This window comes from Macrobrachium nipponense, chromosome 48 (genome assembly GCF_015104395.2).
Source record: "Macrobrachium nipponense isolate FS-2020 chromosome 48, ASM1510439v2, whole genome shotgun sequence".
Classification (NCBI taxonomy): domain Eukaryota; kingdom Metazoa; phylum Arthropoda; class Malacostraca; order Decapoda; family Palaemonidae; genus Macrobrachium; species Macrobrachium nipponense.
The window spans coordinates 23449544-23466053 of NC_087223.1; the positions used below are offsets into that span (position 1 = coordinate 23449544).

Here is a 16510-nt window from a genome sequence, read left to right on the forward strand (position 1 = left end):
ATATGTAATAATATATCATTATATCATATAATTATATATAGATACTATGTATATATATATATAGGTTATATCTGTTATATATATAGGCTATGTATATATGTATATAATATAGAATATAATGATATTACTAATATATGTATTATATGATATATATATAATGTAATATATGTATATATATGCTATATACATATAGTAATATATCTATGTGTTATATATGTGTGTAGATATGGTATACATAGATATGTATATTATATATGTTTACATATATATTATGGAATGTTATAATATATATGGTATATATATATAGATTATATAATATGTAATATATAATGTATATTAATATTATATGATTGTTATAATACATGTATTATGTCTATATATAATGGACATGTACACATATAATGTATATGTATATATATAATATATATAATATATGTCATATATATATGTATATATATATGTACATATATATAATATGTATATATATTATTATGTATATATATTATATGTATCATTATATATAGTTATGTATATAATAATGTATGTATATATATTATGTATAGTATATATATATATACTATGTATATGTATATATATATATATATTATAGCGTAAGTATATATACTATAATATATATATATATAATGTATTATGTAATATCTATTAGTATATATCATATATTATATTGTATATATATATATTTTTAAAATACAATATATAATGTATATATATATATAATATATTATATATGCATTATATCAATGTATATATATATATATTATTATAAGGGAATATATATCAATATATTATAATGTATATATATATAATATATCTATAATATATTATATACACGTATATAAAATATTATATATAATGATATTATAATATATATATAATTACTTATATAAATTATTATAATGTATATACATAATGTATAATATATATATATATATATAGTATATATATCTAATTATGTATATTATATATCTGTATATATTATAATATGTATATATTTAATAATATAACGTGTAAATATATCTTATAATGTATTATATTCCAAATTATGTTAATATATATATATTATACATATGATATGTATATATATCTATAGGTATATAATATATATATATATATATTAGAATATAATGTATATATATCTATATGTACAAGATATCTATATAATATAAATTATATAATATCAATATGTTATATTATATATATTATATATGTATATATATAATGATATATTATATATTAATAATAATATTAACATTAAATATATATATAATATATATATGTGTGTGTAGTGTGTGTATATATAATATATATTATATTATATATATATATATATATATATATATATTATTATATATATATGTGGGATAACAATTCCACAATGAAGAAAAAATCCTCTTGTGTGTATATATATATATATAATATATATATGAATCAAATCCACAATGGAAGAAAAATCCCTCTGTGTGTTATATAATTATATATTATTATATATGATACAATCCCACAATTGAAGATCCTCTTGTAAGTTTAAAATCTATTTCTTGTACAGGATTAAAGCTTTCGACCAACAGTTGTGGTCTTGTTCACTCAAATGTGATATGTCACCTCAAGGAACTGACAAGTAGGAGCAATAACATCTGAAAAAACAATACAGGTTGCGTAACAAGCTAGTTTATTATTATGAATGATCAGGTGGTTTAGCCCTTCGTCCTTTCCAGAATTCGTCTAGATCTTGGTGGGGGAATATGTTTCTATTGTCAACTGCTTGTTCTCTGCTGGTTGGGTGGTTTGTTGGAGAAACGACCTGAGTGGAGTAAACAGGAGAGGAAGTAGCATCATCATTGGCATATATATTCCTAAAGTTTGAAATGTTCCCTTTTCTACATATCTCTTCACAAATAGCTGTATTTTCTGTAATTCCAGCATTAACTGTAAAGGTCTCGTTTAAGGAAATTAACGCCCCTTCTACTACCCGTCTCAAAGTCCCGTCGTTACATGCAAAAACAACCTTTGTTCCTTTAAAATTTATTGCTTGGTTTTTCTCCCATGTATATTGCGTTAATTTCCTTAAAAGACGTTTACAGGAAATGCTGGAATTACAGAAAATACAGCTATTTGTGAAGAGATATGTAGGAAAGGAAAATTCCAAACTGTTTACTCCACTCAGGTCATTTCTCCAACAAACCACCCAACAAGCAGAGAACAAGCAGTTGACAATAGAAACATATTCCCCCACGAAGATCAAGACGAATTCTGGAAAGGACGAGGACTCAACCGCCTGATCATTCATAATAATAAACTAGCTTTACCTAACCTTTATTGCCTTTTCAAATGTTAGTGCTCCTACTTGTCAGTTCCTTGAGGAGACATATCACATTTGAGTGAACAAGATACCACAGCTGATGGTCGAAAGCTTTAATCCTGTACAAGAAATATAGATTTTAAACTACAGAAGGCTTTCACTTCATTGTTTTGTATCCCCATTTTCTTAGAGGTACGACATAGTGCCTGGCTTCTGCAAATGTGTGTGTGTATATAGATATATATATATATAAGATATATATATATATATATATATATATATATATATATATATATATATATTAGGTACATATGTTTGAGTGAGAATATATGTATACAAAGAAAAACTAACACATTAAAAATTTTAGTCTGTGTGATTGCAGAGTATACATATGACAACAGAAAAGTGATTACAACTGTATTTATTCAAAGTGGGGTTGTCATTGTCTTTTCCAAATTTTTTAAATATGTGACGAATCTGTTGTTATTCACCTTTCCTGGCTCTTGGGGTATTTTGGTTTATTTTTAGGTTTTACGATCTGAAATAGTGTCTGGTATTCTGTATATAAATTTCACATATGATTGCTTATTGTAGTTTTAGGATTTCAAAATAAAGTGTCGACTACTCCGTGGTATATTATATATATAAGATATATATATAATATATATATAAATATATATATATATATATATATATATATATATATAAACATACACTACAATCACACTGCATACACAGACACGTGTATGTATAGCTATATAGTGTTTTTATTTATTTATTTATACACACACAGTTAGATTCTGATCGACATACAATCTTACAGGAGGTGTCACTCTTGTCTGATCAGCGGATCCTTACGTAACTTGGCTACGGTTTTACCTGTCGTATTTCGGGGTTAATCTTTTGCCTCTGGTCTCTCTCTCAGCTGCAGAACGAACCATCGGTGCCAGAGGTCGCCATATGCATTGACCCTCAGAGCTGTCACGCCTTACTTCGACAGATATATGAGGTTAATTATTGCAAAGTAAATGCGTAGAGCGTTGCTCGATCCGCTAGAGAGACGCCATCCCCGCTACCGGGCCCACCCACCCACCTACCCCCATCCCCGCTAGACTAAGACGTGCGTCGTGTTTTCGTGGGGGGTGGCGGGGGGCGTCTCCCCCAATGCAACTCTGACAGTTGAGGGGATGCAAGCGATGTTCAACCTTTTTTTTTTTCAGCCTTGCAAATTTTGCCCACTCCCAGACACTTACTGAATTATGACTGGGGGCCAGACCTAGGCCTAGGCTCTCTAGGCCGGCAGAAGAGAGGCCTATAGTCTATAGGTCTATTGAAATTTTGTTATTTTGGGGCCAACGGGAACCGGCCCACTAACTCACCCCAGACTCACATGGGGCCCGTTGTTTACCGCTGCCATTGGTCCGAAATCGAGCTCGGTAGGGGCGGTGCAACCAATGGCCAGCCGACGGGGACGTCGCGGCCAATCAGGGGCCGGTGGGCGGAGCCACCCCGCCCAAGTCCCCGCCCACGCGATAAGTTCGAGCCGTCGCCGGCAAGCATGAAACAAGTGTGTGTGTGTGAATGTGTTCTTCACTCCCCGGCCGAAACGACTGTGACCTTCCCGGGCCGACAACCGCGGCGGCGACGACGACGTTATATACGTTTAGTGGAAAAGCAGTCGTGTGTGTGTGTGTGTGTGTGTGCGTCGGTCGGTCGGTCCGTGTGTGTGTATATATATAGATAAAAACATTGATAGAGAGAGACGTGTCATAGCGCTTTTTGAAAACTGTAGATACTTCGGCGGGGAGCAAAGATGATGTCGAAACTGTACGTGGGGAATTTGCCGGCGGACGTGAACGAGGGCACCCTGCGACAACTGTTCCTGGACCAGGGCCTCAGCGCCACCAACGTGCTCGTCAAACGGGGCGGCTACGCCTTCGTCGACTGCCCAGACCAGTCCGGCATCGACAGGGCGATCGAGGAGCTGAACGGTACGTATCTGGTTTTGGGGCGGGAGGAGGGAGGGAGGGAGGGAGAGGACCTTCGGGAGGAGGAGGAGAAGGTGGAGGAGGAGGAGGAGGAGAGCTTTGCCTTCGGCGGGCTGGCTGGCGGGCGGCGTTCCGTTCGAAAGGAACAGCACCGTCGGACGCTGCTGTCATCGTCATTCAACCTCCAATATGGCTTCTTCTTCTTCTTCTTCTTCTTCTTCTTCTTCTTTTCACCCTCCCGGCTTTTTTATGTAAACAATGCGGATTTGCGCGCGGTGTTTTAGGGATAGGGGCGTCTGCCTGTCTGCACGGGGGCGTGCGAGAGTGAATTTCAAGATTAGCGTAAAAGTATATAGAATATTCGAACGGTTGTGGTGGCACGCCGGGAGGGAGGAACGCTGCTCTAGGCCTATCTATACATGTGTGGGGTGGCTGGCGGTGGTTGGTGCGCAAGAAGAAATCGTCTGTTTCTGGTGCATTTTCGGTTATTTTCCCAATTAAACAACCTTTCACCGCCTCCCCCGTCACGCCCCTTCCGTTCGAAAGTGTGAGGGCGCCGTGTACAAGCGTCAATACGCCGCAATTGCTAGTAAACACGGCAGGTAGCACCGCCACAAAGGGCGTAAGCCACGCGCATGACAGTGGACGAGCGAGAGAGAGAGAGAGAGAGAGAGAGAGGGAGGGTGAGCAAGCAGTAGACGTCGAGACAGACTAGACAGACAGAGACGTTTTGGGGGCGAGGCAGCCTGAGCTAGCCAGCCAGCAGGCTTTACTTTTACCCTGACTGAGGGCGGCTTGTGTATAGATTCTTTCGCGTTAGATATATGGGTATTATATAGACTTGACGTCCTTTTAAGATGATCGATAGTTAGAGTAACCCAAACATCGGAGCTAGTACTTTAGTATATAGTCTGTCTGTCTGTGTCTGTCTGTCGAGTAAACCACGTGACACACGCGGCTATAGCGACCGACGTTGCAATTAGCCATTTATTTATTTATTTTTTTTTATTGATTTGGGGGCGTGAGGGAGGGCCGAACTACAGGGCCTAATTCATCCGTGTGTTCATGTGAGACCTCGAGGAGGTCGTCCAACATATGTGGTGTGGACAAAACCATCTCTCTCCCAAAATCAATACTTCTTACACGAAGTGGTGATGTCTATTTGGCCCTATATACGAGTTTCATTAGCTGTTAATTAAAATTCAAAATATATGATGAAGGTCTAATAACCTTTGAAATTTTGGGGGTGTTAGCCCCCTTAATGGGGGTGGAAGAGGAGGAGGCCCCTGGGTTATAGTTGTAGAAAGCGGGCTTTCTCTCTCTCTCTCTCGCTCGCTTGTACATTAGGCCTAGGTATACCACGTGATAGGAATGGTTTGTCTGGCGAACGCTTTTGGGAGGGTTGGTAGGCCTGTGTTGGCTACCATACAGTCCTCTCCTCTCTCTCTCTCTCTCTCTCTCTCTCCCTCTCTCCCCTTCCATACATCCAATTTCCTCATCGGTGCGTTCACTTCGTAAATGATAGACTTACGTCTCGGCGTCTGAGGAGAGAGAGAGAGAGAGAGAGAGAGAGAGAGAGTAGCCCTTGGGTAGAGGTTCTTCCATTCGATTGGTTGGGACTTGGCGAAGGTTACGAAACAATGAGAGATGCTTTCCGGGATTCCCGTTATTGGGTCCCAAGAGGTTTCCATGGACTTCTTCCATCGATTGTTGGGACTTGGCGAAGGTTGACGAAACAATGCAGAGAATGTCTTTCGGGATTCCGTTATGTCCCAAGAAAACCGGGTTCCATGGGACTCCTCCTCCTCCTCCTCCTCGGGCTCGTGAGAGAGAGAGAGAGAGGTTCTACAGTGTGCTACGTGGTGTCTTTAGGCTTGTACGTTCAGAGGCTGTTTATATGTATATGCCATAAATATTCTATATATTATATAATAATTACATATAAAAGTCAACATACACTCTCTCTCTCTCGCGTCGTTCAAATCTCCCCCCCACCCCCCCCCCCCCCCAACCATCCAACTGTCCTTTACAGTCTATCCGGCACGTGGGAATGACAATAGGTGGTTACGTCATTCGGGTTGTCTGTCAATTCGTTTTTTATTTATTTTTATTTTTAAATAGAAAAAAATAAGTTAAAGGCATAAGTGATAAAGCACACAACAATCATATACGTCTTTTTTATTATTTTTTTCAGTAGGCTTTGATTTATATGAATTTTTTTTTTTTAAATATGGTCATTGTATTGCTTCATTGTGTTGTCAGCCAGTTATGATGATCTAGTGCTATACAAAGACTCTGTTTTCATTTTTAATGATGATGATAATAATAATAATAATATTTTCAAGTGGTATCCAGAATTCGAGGTTCACTTGTTCCGCTGGATGTTCCTCAAGGGTTGCCCAAATTCTAAAGTCGACCTCAACCCAAGTGGGTATTTTAGGGCTAGAGTAAACCCCCAACCCAAGAGTGGGGTATGCCGGCCAAAAGGTCCCCAAAACCCTAGTTGTGTATAGTTCCTATTATTATTATTATTATTATTATATAGAATATTTGTTACCTTGAGAGCTAATTTATTACCAGTAAATTTGACCATGAAGACTATCCAACCAATGGGATTGCGACGGCACAGGTATTACGCACAGAAACCAATCAATCATCCACAGCTTTGAACAACAAACAGGGCGAATTAGAATTGTGTTCAAATATTGATGCTTTCTTACAGAATGATTTTTCGTCATTAACTCAGGTTAATTGTACTTATGTTGTTCATTTTGTTATATAATTTTTTGAAATTTTTATTGGGTAACATTTGGGCAAAATTATCTCTGGGTGTCTGATCTAGAATCATTAATAATATTAATAATAATAAATCATGTCACATATACCTGTCGTATAGAGCAGCTTCATATTGGTGTATATAAGATTTTAATCTCTATTGATTGATAGGCTTGTCACCTATTGGTTCCTGTGACGCCAGTAGGTTCATTGGCATATGATGAATCAGTTACATAGTAGTTTCCCCTTTTGTTCATCTTCGTCTGTCCGCCCTCAAATCTTCAGAACTACCTAGGCTGGAGGGCTGCAAAATGTTATGTTGGACATATCAATTTGCAGCCCTCTAGCCTCAGTAGTTTTTATTGGTGTTCTATAAAAGAAAACTATTGGGATAGCTTGTCTGTACGCCCTCCAGAGGGCTGCAAATTTGGTGTTGATCATCCACCCTCCAAGCATCAAACATATCAATTTGCAGCCCTCTAGCTTCAGTATAGTTTTTATTTTATTTTAAGGTTGAAGTTAGCCATGATCGGTGCTTTTTTTTCGGATTCTGTAGATCCCTCTATAGCACTGATATTTTCTTGCTGTGGAAATGACATCTTGGCGTCGTAGTGTCTTTGTAAGAGGACTTATATACCCATTCTCAGGACTTCTGTGCTCTGAAGTAGCTCATAATTTGTAGAGAATTGATCCCCAATCTTTTGTTTTGCTTTCATTTAGGCCTTAAGGTTCTCGCTGTTAAGAGATAGAAGTACTGATATTTGTGCACGTTGCTTCTGTTAGGTTATTCATTTGCTTTTATAGATTTGTAGTTTGTTCTACGACCCTTATTTCCTAGCCTTCTCACTGTTCATTAGAGATAAAAGTGCTGATGCTTGTGTGCATCTTTTACTATTGCTTCTGTTACATAGTAGGTACTGAAGTTACTTCAACAAACTCATAACACTTGTAGCCTACAACTGCAATTACTAGGGCTACTTATGTTGCTGTTTTTTTTAGACAATACAGTATTGTTTTTTTTGATGTTGCTCAACCTTGGCCCTATTATTTTTCTCTTACATTTCTTGGGACGACCAATTTGTCTAAAATTTCCTGTCGTAGGTGAATTTGCACTGTTTATACAACAAATACATATTGTAGGTTCATTGGAATTTTATCGTATTCTAAAGCTACGTGTAGTTAAAGGTTTATTTCAAGCAAAGAATTGCCTGATTCATTGGCAAAGGTATTTGGTTTGGTTTTGATTAGGTTATTCTTCTGAAGTCATTTCATCCTTGACTTGATAGGTCAGCTGTTCCTGGCGTCATTTTTGAAAGCCTCCTCTAATGCTGTATGTTGATGCTTCTGTTTTGACCTCAGATTTGATTTTTAATGCTTTTGTGTATTTTATTTGTTAATCTTTATTTTTTATATAATGTTTTTGAAGCATTTTTAGTCAAACCTACTGGTTTTTACCTGTGTGTTTTTGTTATGAATTGTTATAATGCTCCCCCCTACCCCCTAACCCCCCTGGGGGGTTCACACGCCCTCTTTTGAGTGATTTTGGGGTTTTTCCACGACTTATAATATAGAATTTAATTCAATGCTTTTAGTTTGCTTTTAATTGAATAGAGGTTCTGTTTTTAATGTTTTTTCCCTAAACTTGTTACAAATTCTATTTGTAACAATAAGATATTAGTGCCAAGGTTTGAGCAGCATCATAACAATACAACGACATAAGCAGCTCTAGTAATTGTAGTTGTAGGCTACAAAAGTGTTATGAGTTTGTTGAAAGTAACTTCGGAACAAACTAACTCTGCAATAGAATTAATGGTCCAAAAGAAGCACACACACGAGCATCAGCACTTTCTCAAATGGACAGTGAGAAGGCTAGAAAATAATGGTCACAGAAATGAACTACAAATCTATAAACGCAAATGAATATTCTATCAGAAGCAATGTGCCCAAAGCGTCACAAATATCAGTACTTTTATCTCAAATGGACAGTGAGAAGGCTTGAAAATAATGGCCACAGAAATAAACTACAAATCTATAAAAGCAAATGAATATTCTATCAGAAGCAATGTGCCCAAAGAGGCACAAATATCAGTACTTTTATCTCTTAACAGCGAGAGGAAGCCTTAGGGCCTCTAAATGAATGATGCCACTTTAAACTAAAAAACAACAACAGTGCCACCAGAGATGTGTGTCTCCTACACTGAAGCAGAAAGTGATTGTCAGAGGTTTTTCTCTTTTAATGACCTTCTTCTTTTCCTCTTCTTATTAAACTTAAAAAAAAAAATGCTTTTATTATATTGCTCACTGCCATTTAGGGGATCCTGGGGTGCTCGTCCTTGCCAACTGAATTACTGAGATGTCAAGGCAGTATATTGTACAAATTTTAATTTTTCATAATTCGTTATATATTTAATTTATTATTTTCGCCTAAATAATAATAATAATAATAACTAATAATTTTGTCTGCAATGCTAGGGATAATTTTTGGCTCCTTAATGGCATGCTTGCTTTTGACTGTATGGGGGATGACAGTGTCTACTTTGTGTATATAGTTTGAAATTGATATGTTGTTTCGTATGTATTTATATGATATAGTATTGTATTTATAATATACGTATATAGTATATATAATATATATATATATATATATATATATATTTATATATATATCCCATATATATATATATACACAATATAATACAAATCGGACATATAAAATAAATTAATTTTATTATAAGATATATTATACTTAAATTATATAAATTAATTATATACCCTATTTATAAACTATATATTACCAATCTGGATAAACATATTATTCAATACATAATATAAATTTGTATGTTCCCCGTACAAATTTGTTTAAATAATAAAATAACTTATTAAACATTACCTATTTTAATGATTATATAATTAATATATATTTTCAAATATATTTGTTATTTATATATAATATATTATTATATTAATATATTATATCAAATATATCTAAATTAATTATTATATACCTAAATGGGATATGATATTTATATCTAAATTATTTCTATATTTTATTAATATAAAATATATTCTTAAAAAATATATAACAATTTATACTAATTTATAAACAATAAATATATTCCTATTCAATGCTATAATATATTAAGATTAAGACTAATTAATTTTATTTAAATATATATATCATGTACTAATATATAATTATTAATTTATAATTTATAAAATATAAATTTTTTTTTATACATATTGTTAATACATATATTTATATATATATAATATATATATATATATATACATATAATATATGTATTAAATAATTATAATTATATAATTTAACTTTATATATATATATATATACTATTATATATATATTTCATATATATATATATGATATATATATATTAATATTATATTAATATTATAATATATTAATTATACATATATATATTATATATATATATATATATATATATACATATATATATATACATTATAATTAATATATAATATATATATATTATTATTATTATATAATATAAAATATATTATTATATATATATATATATATATAGTATATATATATATATATATAATATATATTATTTATATATAGAACTTATATATAAGGATATAATGATGTAGAGTATAGATATAGATAAGATAGATAGATCCATGTTCCCAGCCTTATATCTGAGACCCATTTTAATTTTACATCCAAGAATTATTTGATAAAATCCTAAAGTGTCATGTTGGTAAAGCCTTCTTGCATGATCAATGTTGTAAACCCAAGTATTTAGGGGCTTAGCGATTGTCCAGCCAATACAAAAAATAAATCATTCTTTTAGGTTTATATTTTTTATGTAAAATATTCCACGGGGCAAAATCTTTTAAAACTGGTATAGAATTATTCTGTGAGATTATGGTGGTACTAAAAAATATTCTTTTAGACTTGCCTGCTTGTTGTAAGAGGAAAGGCTATAAATCTCCAATGTAAATATCGGAATTGTCTATTGATTTGTTGCAATCATTCTTTTAGGATATAATTCATATGCAAGGAAGGCTCTATTATTATTGCGAAAGAATTTTGAGTATTTTAAAATCCATTTACATTTCTGTTGCATATCTATCAAGAAAATAATCCCATTTAAAATTAATTCTTTCAGGCTGCGATGTCATTGCTAAGCTATGTCATTAATGGTACAGGTCTATTGTGAATTAATTCCTTTGCAAGATGTATCATTGTTCTCCCACTCAAGACCAGAATCAATTTTCGAGATAATTTGCTGAGTCGGATGACAAATCTCATCCCCTTATATTCCAAAACTTCCTGCAGTTTTTTTTTACTTACTGTGCAGTATGCTATCGATTGAATACCTGTCCTGACTTCGCTCTTAGGTTCTGTTTGCAACTTTGGTTACCAACCATCCTTCCATCCACCCATTCAAACTTTCTGAAATAATTTTCAAAATCTCTCTCGCCATTTTTTTGTTTAAATGAATGTACCTGTACTGTATTTTTGGCCATTGTATTGTGCTGACTCGTATACAGTAGGTTAAACGTGGTGAATTGTGGATTAATATGATGCAATGTCTGGTTCTTGTGGTGAAAACTAAGTAGCCATGCCATACCAAACCTTACCTAAATCAGTCATATTTAATAGTAACTTAGTAGCTACACATAGTTACCTGGTAAATATGACTGATATGAAAGGACGTATGCTGGCATTCATGTATATATATATGCCTGTAAATAGTGTTTGGGTATACCATTTTGTCATTTGCCGTTGCATGTTAATTCATTATCACCTTTTTCAGGTATATACAAAGGATTTTGTCTTGTGTGTGTGTGATTCAATTTCAAATTAACATGTAGGTTTGAGTGTCGCATTGAAGCTTTTAATACCGTAACCCAGTGATTCCCAAAACTGGGTGCCGTGGCACTCTTGAGGTGCCACAGACGTGTCATGAATTTACAATTTTATAAATACTTGAAATTGGACCTGACCTGTGATTTAATTAAGGTCAAGCTTTCAGTCAGTTTGAGAAATATGCCTTAGTCCTCGTTTTTGTGCCATTTTATCTGGTGGTTTTGGCTGAAGGTTGCTTAGTTTTAGCTGAAAGTTGTTTAGTTTTAGCTGAAAGTTGCTTATTTTAGATGAAAGTTGCTTAGTTTTAGCTGAAAGTTGCTTATTTCTAGTTGAAAGTTGCTTAGTTTTAGCAGAAAGTTGCTTACTAGTTGTAGCTGAAAGTTGATTAGTTTTTAGCAGAAAGTTGCTTAGTTGTAGCTGAAGGTTGCTTAGTTGTAGCTGAAAGTTGCTTAGTTGTAGCTGAAAGTTGCTTAGTTTCAGCAGAAAGTTGCTTAGTTTTGACTGAAAGTTGCTAGTTGCTAGTTGCTGAAAGTTTGCTTTTCATTTTAGACTGAAAGTTGCTTAGTTTCAGCAGAAAGTTGCTTAGTTTTGACTGAAAGTTGCTTAGTTTTAGCTGAAAGTTGCTTATTTTTAGATGAAAGTTGCTTAGTTTTAGCTGAAAGTTGCTTAGTTTTGACAAAGTTGCTTATTTAGCAGAAAGTTGCTTAGTTTTGACTGAAAGTTTATTTTTTTATGAAACTTGCTTAGTTTTAGCAGAAAGTTGTGTACACGTATCTTAATCTTGACATTTTTTTTAAACTGTTCAAATTTCCAGAATAACCTCCCTTTTCAAATCTCACTTAAGGACTTTCCAGGCTTTTCCAGGGCTTCCTCGCCTTAAATCCAGCGTCAGACACTTCCTCCCGCCACCTTCCAGGGGCTTCTTATATCAAGCGAATTATTTCAGTTTTTTTTTAATAACTTTTATATTAAAATACCACTGAGGCTAGAGGGCTGCAAATTGGTACGTTGATCTTGCACCCTCCAGTCATCAAACGTACCAAATTGCAGCCCTCTAGCCTCAGTAGTTTTAATTTTATTTAAGTTCATACTAGCACGGTCATCTCTCTCTTAGTGCTTGCAAAGCATCGATTATGCTTTGAAAAGCATCCTAGTTAGTGCTTTCCAAGACGCTGTTGTAGATCCTGTAAAGCTTTTCATTTGGTTTGTATGTAACTTACTTTTTATGCATTGGTTCTCAATTATTAACGCTTGTTTTGTATAGTAAAGAATTGGCCTTGCTTTATAATATAGTCTATGATTGGTAAGACACTATTTGTGCTTTGTAAAATATTATGATTTTTATTTTATTGTTTTATGCTATGTAATGTAACCTTTTATGCTTTGCGAAGAGATTCTGCAAAGCGACGCGTATACTTCACAGAAAACAGCTCACATTGGTGGTTTTATGATGTGTCAAGCGTTTTGCTTGCTAATGTTTGGTTTTAATTTCGTTATGTGCTTTAAAACGCACTACCTATGCTTTAGAAAGCATCGCTTATGCTTTGCAGGATATTGTTTATGCCCTCTATGACACTGTCTGGTTTTTGCTTGGAATCTGATATATTTTGTTTTGCCGAACAGTTTTCAATTGCAAAATTCCCATTTTCTTGCATTTTGCAAAACAATTGCCGTCATCGATTATTGGCTTTCAGTTGCAAAATATTACGCAATCGTGGTTTATGCTTTTTGTTGCAAAACGTAGCGTCATCTTGGTTTATGCTTTTTTAATTGCAAAGCATTGTATCATCTTGGTTTATGCTTTTCAATTGCAAAACATTGCATCTTCTTGGTTTATGCTATGTAACTGCAAAACATTGGGTCATCTTGGTTTATGCTTTTAATTGCAAAACGTATTATCTTGGTTTATGCTTTTCAATTGCAAAACATTGCATCATCTTGGTTTATGCTATTCAGTTGCAAAAATTACGCCACCTTGGTTTATGCTTTTTGTTGCTAAACATAGCGTCATCTTGGTTTATACTGTTTAATTGCAAAGCATTGTATCATCTTGGTTTATGCTTTTTGTTGCAAAACATTGAGCCATCTTGGTTTATGCTTATCAATTCAAAAGAGTGACACAAGAAAGGAGTGACATCTAAGGAGAAAACATTATCTGTTATTGGGGCAGTTGAAGTGGTTTTCCTAATAGGAAAGTGTTCAGACTTAAAACGATTTCAGGTGTAATTGAAAGTTTGCCAGTTATTGACTTAAACCACCACTTACCTATAACCTTGGGGGATGACGTACGTGTTTTTGACGTGTAGTGTGTTTTTAAGGAAACTATTCGGTTGACACAAAGAGCTTTTGGGCCGTTCATTCTCTCGTTAAAAGCGAAGTTTTATTTTTTATCATCTTCCTGCCCTTAATGGACGAATACGGACTTGTCAAATCCCGGAGAGGAAAAGACAAACTATATCCTTCAGGGAGTATACATCTACCGACCCCAACGCTCCTGAGACCAGAATCATGAATGACTTCAGGTGCCAGGACAAAAGTTGTTGCTGTGGTTCTGTAACCCTTCGTGGAGTTCCACGTTTTCATTCACATGGATATCTGAGCGAAAGGGACATACTCATGCACCGCCTAAAGGGAGGAAGAATACAAGTAATTGATGAACCGAAAGATCAGGTTAGAGCTCAGAAATTGTACGCCAGCGGCAATTATACAAGAAGCTCGACAAAAAGCAGATATAAAAGATGCCGTTTAAATAACCAAGTACATCAGCTTCGAGGCAAGTTATTAATCATCGCATTCGTATAAAGGAATTTCCAGTGGAATCAAATTCTGTGATTGGTTTGGTAATCCCGGAAAACTTAAAGGTCACGCGCGAACTGGGGTAAGAAACTTCCTTTTGTTTGACACGCGGAGATAGATAGATAGACACAAACGGAATGAACGAATAGAAGAGGTCGAGGAGGAGGAGGAGAAAGAGAGAATGATAGCTTTCGGTAGCGACGGAAATTTACGAAGATTAGCCGAGTCCGATATCTGGTTCTTTAGATGAGACATTTAAACTTGTCCACGACTTTTCCGTCAGTTATATAATATCCATTACAGGTTCCAAGAGCAAATTTTCCCAGCTGTTTTTGTGTTGCTGCCCCTGGGAAAACAACACTATTATATTCATCAATGCTAGAACACTTAATCTCAGTGCCCCAGTGGCGTGGTTGGTATGGTCTCTTCCTGCCACCTCGGTGGCCGCGAGTTCGATTCTCGACCATTCCATTGAAGAGTCAGAGATGTGTATTTCTGGTGATGGAAGTTCGCTCTCGACGTGGTTCGGAAGTCACCGAGTAAAGCCGTTAGTCCCGTTGCTGAATAACCATACTGGTTCCATGCAACGTCAAAACACATTACAAAACAAACAGAAGGAAATGGAATTCAGTTGTAGTAGATTTTTGAGTTAAGTAGCATCAAAATCGCCCCAAGGAATATTTCCTGAAGTCTAGAATATCGGAAGTCTTTTTTTTTCATCGATGTCAAAATATTTACCGATGTATTCAAAAGAGCCGCCTTGCAGATGCATATAGAAATAATGAGAAGTTAGCCTTAAGTTTACAACATCTGGCGTATTTAGATCTCTCAAATAACATTCCAGTTGAAGCTGGACCAGTTTATAAATATTTTGGCGATACCTACGTAGCTAGGTAAACCCATCATTTCACAAAAGTGGAGGAATACCATGACAGAACCAAGTACTACGTCATCTGCCACGATTTGAACCATCTGTGTAGGGAGCGTTTATCATATGCAAGCAAACAATCTAGCGCCTCAGTGGCGTTGGTTGGTATGGTATCAGCGTCCCACCTCGGTGGTCGCGGGTTCGATTCTCGCCCATTCCATTGGGGAGCGAGAGGTGTGTATTTCTGGTGATAGAAGTTCACTCTCGACGTGGTTCGGAAGTCACTGAGTAAAGCCGTTGGTCCCGTTGCTGAATAACCATACTGGTTGCATGCCACGTAAAAGCACCTTACAAACAAAAACAAACAAGATACCATATGGGATTTGTTATACTCGATGATCAGGGAGTTTATAAAAGATCATCATCACACAGAACAAGAAATACAGCGTTTATTTTCAGGGACTTATTCGAGGAAAAAGAAGAAGAAGAAGAAGAGAGCAAATCCAAAGAGAAAATAGGCTCGCAACAGTTTGAGCAGAAAGGAAGCTGTCTATTTATATGATCCTATAAGAGGAATTGCTCATAATTGACATTTTGGTTCATGCAACATTGCATCATAACGAATGTGAAGTTAACGACTGTTAAAAATTATGTTTTCTTTTTAAACTTTTTTGTTTTCTTATTCAATTGTAATTTACTTTAGAAATAAAGGTTTTAAGTATTTTTAGTAAATGTTTTTTTTTTTTTTTCTAAACCATGCTATGTAACTCTTCTGATATATCATTCTTTTGTTCACTTACGTTATATCACTCTTTTGATTACTATTTTTGTCACTCTTTTGAAGGGATCCCTGTATTTCTCGTATACATCCCATGTGAACCCTTGTTTACACAATGCGAATT

The 16510-nt window shown here is 34.8% G+C and overlaps 1 protein-coding gene across 8 annotated transcripts in view; it reads left to right on the forward strand.

Annotated features, from left to right (window-relative positions):
* LOC135205130 (insulin-like growth factor 2 mRNA-binding protein 1) overlaps positions 1-16510 on the forward strand; it is a 355998-nt gene that overhangs the window by 97672 nt on the left and 241816 nt on the right. For 3 of the 8 annotated variants that reach the window (XM_064235481.1, XM_064235484.1, XM_064235483.1), the window contains exon 1: positions 3932-4311. The exons of 1 other annotated variant lie outside the window; for it this stretch is intronic. In XM_064235481.1, the coding sequence (XP_064091551.1) occupies positions 4134-4311 (178 nt within the window). In that variant the 5' untranslated portion in view covers positions 3932-4133. Of the gene's footprint in view, positions 1-3931; positions 4312-16510 lie in introns of those variants that run through there. 4 more of the 8 variants (XM_064235482.1, XM_064235486.1, XM_064235487.1 and 1 more) reach the window with 2 other exon arrangements.